Source organism: Triticum aestivum, chromosome 3B, assembly GCF_018294505.1.
Source record: "Triticum aestivum cultivar Chinese Spring chromosome 3B, IWGSC CS RefSeq v2.1, whole genome shotgun sequence".
Lineage (NCBI taxonomy): Eukaryota > Viridiplantae > Streptophyta > Magnoliopsida > Poales > Poaceae > Triticum > Triticum aestivum.
In genome coordinates, this window is record NC_057801.1 from 566690941 (window position 1) to 566699957 (window position 9017).

The 9017-nt window shown below is 43.2% G+C and overlaps 1 protein-coding gene across 3 annotated transcripts; it reads right to left on the minus strand.

Moving 5' to 3' along the window:
* Positions 1-437: 437 nt before the first annotated feature.
* Positions 438-5838, minus strand: LOC123070951 (uncharacterized). 3 transcript variants are annotated; one of them, XM_044494369.1, is made up of 15 exons: positions 5601-5838; positions 5412-5489; positions 5210-5296; positions 4928-5095; positions 4765-4833; positions 4530-4656; positions 4174-4246; positions 3948-4064; positions 3400-3519; positions 2889-2907; positions 2566-2644; positions 2033-2376; positions 1635-1750; positions 1466-1559; positions 438-1005 (listed from the first exon to the last, which is right to left on the minus strand). In XM_044494369.1, the coding sequence occupies exons 1-15, from the start codon at positions 5727-5729 to the stop codon at positions 949-951; spliced, it is 1677 nt and encodes a 558-aa protein (XP_044350304.1). In that variant the 5' UTR covers positions 5730-5838; the 3' UTR covers positions 438-948. The 3 variants fall into 3 exon arrangements, with proteins under 3 accessions (XP_044350304.1, XP_044350305.1, XP_044350303.1); XM_044494370.1 differs by having other exon boundaries at positions 438-996; positions 2033-2379; XM_044494368.1 differs by having other exon boundaries at positions 2033-2379.
* Between the last annotated feature and the right edge of the window lie 3179 nt (positions 5839-9017).

Genomic DNA, 9017 nt, shown 5'->3' on the forward strand with positions numbered 1-9017 from the left:
GGAAGTGTTTTCTATTGTTGCTGTCAATCAAAGTTTGTACAGTTGGAAGTTTTTTTTCGCTGCATCCATGAACATCAAATTCCATATCTTTCACTACAACATCATAGATGCACCAAAAAAGAGGAATTCACTTTCTTTTTGAATTTGGCGTGGAGGAGTTTCGCCTTCTATTCCATCATTATCTTTGTCTTTGTGTCACTTGTTGGGTGCAATTTGAGCTCTGCATTTCTCTGAAGAATTGTTCTTGCTTTGAATGGCAAGCGACTGTGCGTATTGTATTGTTTTGTTGCTATCACATTTTATACAGTTAGAATGTTTCGTTCACTACATTGATGGTACACATGACAAGTAAAATGAAGTAACACGAGCAACAAAACTTGTATGCCACACGCAAACACGATAAAGTAATGACTTGTTTTGTGAGAAACATGAACCACTTCACCTGCACACAAGAGAACATGGGACATACCCTCCCACTATTGTACCTGCTATATACACAACAAAGGAGAATGTCTTGCAGGCTTGCATGCCTCTCAGTTTACACTTTTATCTCTGATGAATGTGATGCGGCTATGGCGTACCAAGCTGCCGGAAACAGGATGTGTGACTAGTGACCAGCAAGCTTCAGAGTGGCATTTTTCTGAATGCTTCGTGGACCAAGTCACTGGAAGTACTGTACCAACTAATACATCTAAATCATTAAAAATCAGAACGATAAACCTCAAAATAATTCAATCGACAAAGCATTGACAGTGTTGATAGTGACACTACTGATGATTCTCATGTTGCACTAGTCCGGTTAGCAGCTCGAACGAATCCTCATATCCCTTTCAAAAAGTAAATTCCGAACCCACAGCAAGCTTCGATTTGACAACGCAACTCTAGGCACCAGGGCTGCACACCGGATCCATGATCTATCCTCCAATCCATGCATTCGTCCGTAACACGTTAGCTAGGCCGATCAACATGCACCCTCAGATATTGGTCAAGGACACTCTGGAACACCTGCATTGGATAAAAACTCGTTGGTTAGCTCCATGACATCGACAAAAACATTAAAGTTGTAAGTTCATTACATAACAATTTTGATTCAGAAATAGCAATAATATTACTATATTACTCCCTCCGTAAAGAAATATAAGAGCGTTTAGATCACTAAAGTAGTGATCTAAATGCTCTTATATTTGTTTACAGAGGGAGTAGTTGCTTAGCTCCGTGAGACATTGACACGTTGGACATTTGGGTTGACAACAATAACATATAAGCTGGTACTCCCTCCGTTCCGAATTACTTGTCGCACATATGGATGTACCTAGATGTATTTAGTTCTAGATACATCCATTTCAGCTACGAGTAATTTGGAACGGAGGGAGTACATTCTTAACTAGTTAAAATATTAGATTTTCTTCTGTCATAAGTCTAAATAACACATTGAATATTAGCTTAAACTCATGGAAAAAAGTACCTGGAAAGAAAACAGTTCCTTCCTATTAAGAAGTGCGTCCATTGCAGCATATTGGTCATCAAACGCAGTGTAGAATGTCTTGTAGAACTTAGCCCTGTATCATGATAGTCAACAGCTTAGAATCATCACTGTAATCTGAATTAAGAAAATGACACGGGAGGCTACTCACTGTTCTTCTGTTGTGGTTTGTTGATCCATCTCATCAAACTTCCTAGTCAGTATCTCTGCTCCTGTAGGTCCAAGTATGTTGAGGACTAAACCTTCTAATGTCCTCGGGAAAGTATGCTGAAAAGTGTGGAAATTTAAGAGAATTTAGATAACAAAGAACAAAATATGATCCAGCGTTGAATAAATGCTGAAAATATTATAAAGCATAATGTAGTATGTATGATACTCCAACGCCGATAAAGGTTTTGTGCATGTTATTTTTACCTATATAGGGAATATAAGCAAGACCAACTTATTTGCTATCAAATATGACGACTCGAAAGTGCAAAAAAGGTTCCATTTAGAAAGGGAGACGTGCTATGGCATCAGCTGATTAACTTTTAAATACATGGTACATACCACCATTGCTAGTAGCATACTCCGCAACTCGAGTGGTTCAACTGGCAAAATGATTTTTGCAACAGGGTCTTTCTCCAAGAGAGATGAATCATCTGCAGCAATCTTCTTTCTTTCAATGCTTTGGCTGGAAGATGTATCCTGAGATGCAGATTCTGCTATGTTATTTTGGTCAACCGCTTCAACACTGTCATGAACCAGTGACATGAGTTCATAAAGCGCTTGTAGGGTGCTGGGTTCCAAAGATTGCAATGGTGCACCTTTCTTGTCAGATGTATCAGTTGCGCCTTTCTTGTCAGACGTATCATGACTTTTAACCTCGTTGTGCAAATTGAATTGCTCAGAGCCTGCTAAATGATTAACAGAAGGTCTTGAATCGTGACTGTGACAATCTTTGAAGTTCAAATAACACATATAACATTCATCTATCGCAAATAGTCAATAGAAGTTTGGAGAGAACTTAACTGTCATTCTATCACTAAATTTAACAAAGACAGAAAGCTTAAGGTGCATCTCAAAAGGCATAAAATACTGACCTCTCAATGCTTTGTCTGTAGGCTGAAAACCGTTGTTTTCTTTCGCATGACTGAAGGAATTTTTCTGCGCTATTTTGTCCTGTCGCATGAGAGATGCACAAAGTTATTACACTAGTTATTCATCCGGTGAACACGAGGAGAAAAGGCACAGCTAACTACTGCACGCAGAGGCTACGAATCATCTAGTTAAAATCCCCAGATCAGGGCAAGAACCCAAGGAGCCAGGTGATTTCAGAAACCAACAGCACACTTGAGTATTTTCAAACAATGAAACGAAAGTTTTGTACTACCAAAATAACCAAAAGAGGGGTAATGGGACATACCATCTCTGTATCCACCAATCTTCACTACAAATCAGTTTTAGAGGTAGACACCAGCAAGATAGTGCCAAAACAAGGAGGGAAACCAGTCAGGTATATTGATTAAAAATAGGTACTGCAAAATAAGCAAAAACATAAAGTGTAACAGCTGTTTGTTATTTTTGTATCATGTACCCACATCAACATCCTTACAAATGTAGAGGAAGATCCAGCACCTGATTGATATGGAAAACCTCATGTTTACAGGGGAGACTAACCATTGAACATGCACTTCATCTTATGGGTTTGGGTACTTTTTATTCATTCATCCTATGGATGTTGCTACCTAGGAGCATTAAATATACACAATCCACTTGGAGGGGTGAACTGAAATAAACCAGGAAATACGTGAACTGAAGGAAACTAGGGAAAAAAAAGCATACTCTTACACTTAAATACGCTACAGACAGTCAATCTGGGGAAGCTGCAACACATATTAAAAGAAATGTGGATGGCCCAAATATAATAAAAATACCTCCTTAAAATTCGGCGTAGATAGTAGGCATCCATATGCTCTAACATTTCAGTCATTATTCTTGACTTCCACCAAAAATTAATTGCTATGGTCAAATCATCACTGTCTACTTGGTGATACCTGTTAAATGAACTCCCAAAGTGTAAGATGTATTAGCTATCCTACATTAGTTTGGTTGGAGGATACTTAGCAGAGCAAAAATCTAAGAAATAATTTTTCCCATGTGCAACATGCAGATTTTCCCGGGGTTCAGTTTTTTACTTAAAAAATGGGTGCCGACTTTAAATAAACAAAAAACAAACCATGGAAAAATAAGGATGTCACACTATGCTAGCAACATATGAGCTTCTCACATATATCAAATGTACTAAATTGAATAACCACTTTCTAATTTAAAGGAGAAAAGGGGTTCAGAATGGTATGATGAAAATAAAAATGAAAATCGGCTATGGAACATGGATGGCAGATGGCACCAATCTTCTGGTATCTAAAATTGAGAAGCTGAGAATAGGATTAAGTACAGTGTAAAATAGTTCAAAAAGATGTACCATCCTTCTGGTATGAAAAGAGCATCGCCACAATTTAGGACAACCCTTTCAGAATACTCCTTCATGTACTTTGCTCTTGTGTAGCTTGAATAGTCTGGTTCCTCAATACTGACACAGCTGCCAAAAATGATTGGGGGATCAGAGAAAGCATTTTTGATCTGCTAAATTCCAATTACTCAAGTCAATTAAATAAATGTAAATAGTTCCTTGGAGAAAAGGAGTTTACCTATGGTTGGAGGCCTCCCCGTATACAGGCATTGGATACAAAAATGGGGATGCGGAGGGAGACCACAAAGTTACTGTATGGAATGTTTTCAGGAAAAATAAAGTGTCAATAGGTTTCTCTAAAAAATTTCAGCCGCTACAAAACCAATATCTCAAAGGGTTTCAAGATAAGGATCTTTTATCACGTGAAAAGATCATGAAACAAAAGTTGCAGAGTTGTAGTAAAATGGTGATATTCCTATGTTGTTGCCAAAGACAAAACTACCAACACATGAAACTCAAAGAAATTGTAAATTAACATCCAAAAGAACATCAAACCATAGCTGCATAGCATACTGTCTAAAATATGAACGATACCTTTCTTGCATCCAGCAACCACGCAGAGAAGGTTATGGTGAGGATCATAATGGGTACTTGATCTCATGTGAGCCCTACTCATCCAGAAGTTTATTGATGAAAATGGTTTTCCTTTCAGAAATATAGGCTGCAGAAATAAAAAGAAACAAATTAACAGAAAAATTAACTCAAATGTGAAGCTTGGAAGTCATGAATAGAGACGATTCGCATGAAAAACAAACACAGTTCCGCAGACCTCCTGAATGTCCACTTTTAAAACTTCTAACGAGCATCTCTCTTTGTTCTCAGTGTTGAGGATTGACACCTGTTGTAGGTAAGATTAATTTTCATGTACTGTATAACTGTATAACACTACAGTCACTACTTAGTTATCAGGAGGGTGCAAAAGGCAAACATGCCTGCGCTAAATAGAGTTGCTCAGAATTCTCCGAGATAGCTGAGCACATTTCCTCTGAACAAGTTGGCTCCTCCTCAATCGCCTTATCTTTGGATGAATCACCAGCAGCATTCAGATGCCCCAGGTAAGATTTGCAGGAGTGCATGAATGTGGAGAATGGGATAGAAACCTACATGAAGGAACAATATACCTAGTGTCAGCGCTTCAATGTAAATTGTGCATACAGCATAATTTAGGACTTCCAAGTTCCAATCAGCATGTTTGGAGTAAAAAAAACAACAACCCTCTCATGACTTCTGAGATCCCCGTAGAACACGTGCCCAGTGCTCGACATCATGGCTTCCACAGCAACATCAGGTCCCACCTTCTCCTGAAGAACGAGTGAATGAACAGGGTAAATGTTGCATAGACGGTTGCAAAGTGGACTATTTTTTCGATGTCTCCTAGTATGAACTGTACAGGGGGAGGGAGGGAGTGATCCGAACCAGCAAGTAGTCGAGGCCACCATGGAGAGGATCCCACCGAGAGGAGGCGGCTGACCCATTAAGCACGTCGTGGAATACCTAAATATTGGGGTTTCCCCCACGGAAGCAAGCACGGGAACATCAGAAGGGGGCACGGGGAAGGAAGGAAGGAACGGAGAGCTGGGAGTAGATGAGGTGCAGAGCAGTTACGGCGGGGACGTTCTTGGGCTCGATGGAGGCTGCGAACTCCTCCGACGACGGCGGCGAGGAGAAGCGGGCGGCGCGGAGGCCGGCCTCCACCCGCGCACCCACGAACTCGGCGTCTTCCTCGGCTTGCATCCCTTCGCCGTCCGGGAGCTTTTTTTTTCGAGTAACGCCGTCCGGGAGCACGAAGCACCTCGGATGCAGCAGGCTGCGTAGTAGAGCTGGGAGGTAACGCGTCCATGGGCCTAGCCTCCTGTAAGTGAAGCTTGGTCCAGGTCATGGCCCATGGACTAATAAAACTATCTTTTGAGCCAGGTGTGAGCCAGCAGAAGTGAAGTTTTCTCTCCCCTAAGGCGGCGACCTAGGGTTTCGACGTACGCCGGTGCTTGCAGCCGGCTGTTCTCCCTCCCCTACGGGGGTTTCTCTTGCCAGGTTTCTCCTCGGGCTCGGGGCAGGTTTCTGCTGCGACTCCGCCTGGCTAGTTGCGCGACGAGGAGACAGTTTGGATCTCCGATGGCGGCGGAAACAAGTACTCAGGAAAGGCAGGGGAAGGAGACGACGGAGGAACTTCTTGCAAGAATGAATCTGCATGAGGAGGAGGATGATGCTTTTGTGTGGGAAGAGGAACTGCCGGACCTGGAAGAGCCGACGAAGTGGCTGGCTATTGCCAGAGTTCATACTACAAGATCTTTCAGCCCTAATGCTCTATATGGGGACATGCGTGTTGTGTGGAACCCGGCGAAATTGGTTGTTTGGAGGAAGATAAAGGAAAACTTATTTACGACCCAGTTTGGATGTTTGGGGGATTGGAACAAAGCTATGAATGAGGGATCGTGGCTGTTTAGAGATCAAGCAGTCATCATGGCCGAGTACGATGGTTTCAAAAACCCTGACGGTATCAAGCTGGACAGGCTGGCGGTGTGGGCTCAAATTCATCGGCTGCCTGACAAATTCCTGATAGAACCAGCTGTTAGAGGGATGGCATCACGTATTGGAGAAGTGGAGGAAGTGCAACTGAAGTTACCGGCAGGGTTCTTTGGTGAGTTTGTCAGAGTCAGGGTAAAGATAGACATTAATGCTAAAATTAGAAGGTTCGTAACTGCAAGAAAGGGAGATGAGGTGGTAAGATACCAAGTTAAGTATGAGAAACTTCCGATGTTCTGCAATAACTGTGGCGAATGTGGTCATTGGCACGAGGAGTGCGGGGATGGAGTTCACGATCCAACGAAGTTTGAATGGGGAGATTTTGTACTGGATGATGGGGTACATTTCAGGCAATCTGGAAGAGGTGGTTATGGTTTTCAGAGAGGACAAGGTGGCCCAAGGCCCGAGGGAGGAAGAGGCCGGGGAAGAGAGCAATATAATCCAAATCAAAGCTGGTGTTTCAATGCACAACAGAATGAACCTCGCAGACATGATGGGGGGCGGCCTCAGAGCCAGCTCCAGGTGATACAAATACGGCAGAGCCAAGCGAGAAAGCTGAGCAATCGGGAAACAGGGTGCTGGGGGCACCGGCGGGAAACAATAAGCGGCAGTCTACTGAAAGCGGTTCGCTAATGGTAGGCATGCAAACCACAAGAGTGGAAGAGGTGGTAAAATCCTCAGTCCTTGTGGTGAAAGAAAAGCCCACGGGTGTGCCTCCGATGCCACCCGTTTATGTTTCTCCGAGGAAGGAAGTGAAGAGGCCCAAGAAGGGAGACGGCAATAAAAGGGCTTTGTTTCAGCATTCAGCTACCAAAGAGGTGGGGGCCAGCAAGGAGGCAGGAGGAGAGGAGGAAAATTTCGATGACAATACAGTTTTGGCGGGCTCCTCCGAGGAGCGCCGCCAGTCCCAATGAGTGTTCTATGTTGGAACTGTCGTGGTGTGGGTAATCCCACGACAGTCCATGAACTTCGTGCTCTCGCGAAGAAGTTTACCCCGACTGTACTTTGTATAGTTGAAACTCAGATTGATAGGCTACGTGTTGAAAATTTAAAAGGAGAGTTAGGATATAATAAAAGTTATGTTGTTTCGAGTGATGGTAGAAGTGGAGGTCTAGGGATGTTTTGGAATGATGAAATAAATTTGCAAGTTCTGGGCTACTCAAAATATCATATAGATGCAACGGTGAACAATGTAGGGGCAATTCCATGGAGGCTAACATGCATATATGAAGAGGCACAGGTGCAGGAACGATACAAGACTTGGATAAGATGAGGGAACTAGTGGGGCAATCTGATGCACCGTGGGCTCTCATTGGTGATTTTAATGAGGTATTGCAGGCGAATGAACATGATGGGATTGGGAGGAGAAGCCAAAACCAGGTTGACCTATTCAGGGCAGCTGTTGATGATTGTGCTTTGATGGATTTAGGTTACATTGGTATTAATTGGACGTTCGAAAAGAAAGTAACAGGAGGTTCTTTCACCAGGGTTAGACTGGACAGAGCGCTTGCATGCGCTGCACGGCGAAGCGCTTTTCCTGAGGCTACAGTTCAACACGTCAATGCTGTGGCGTCGGATCACAACCCAGTTTTCCTTAGTCTGCATGCAGCTACTGATGACCCAATCATTGCGCGCACTTTCAAGTACGAGTGCATGTGGGAGACGCACACACAGTTGCCGGAAGTGGTGAGAGAAGCGTGGATAGCGACTGCTGAAGGTGACAGGGGAGATTCGGTGATGGGACTATCGAATAAACTAAACCTATTGTCTGGATCTCTGCAGGCCTGGGATCGCACAACCTTTGGCAGCGTTCGGAGAGGAATAAAAAAATAAAAAGGGAGCTAGATATCCTGAGATCGATTCCAGGCAGGGTGGAACCATCCGAACGTGAGAAGGAGATAAAAAATGAGCTGCTAGAACTTTACAAGAGGGAGGAGTTAATGTGGAAACAAAGAGCTCATTTGGAGTGGCTCAGATCCGGCGATAAAAACTCAAAATATTTCCACATGCGGGCAAACCTGAGGCGGATTAAAAACAGGATAAAAGCATTGATGAAACCAGACGGGAGCAGAACAGAAGATAAACAGGAGATGAAGGAGATGACTGAGAATTTCTACAAAGCTCTATACACTTCTGAGGGTACAGAGAATATGCAAGAGGTTATCAATGCAGCTCCGCGCAAAGTGACACGCCAAATGAATGAGGTCCTGAACGCTCCCTACAAAGTCGAGGAAGTAAAAACTGCGTTGTTTCAAATGTCACCTCAGAAGGCCCCCGGACCGGATGGTTTTCCTGCACAATTTTTTCAGAAACATTGGGAGATTTGCTCTGAGGAGGTGACTAAAGTTGTCCTTAGAATTGTGGAAGGTGTGGAAAGTGCCCGTGAGATCAACAACACGGTCTTGGTGCTCATACCCAAGGTAAAAAATCCCACGCTTCTTACAAAATAGCATCCAAAGTTATTGCTAATCGTTTGAAGAGTGTGCTGCCAGACATAAT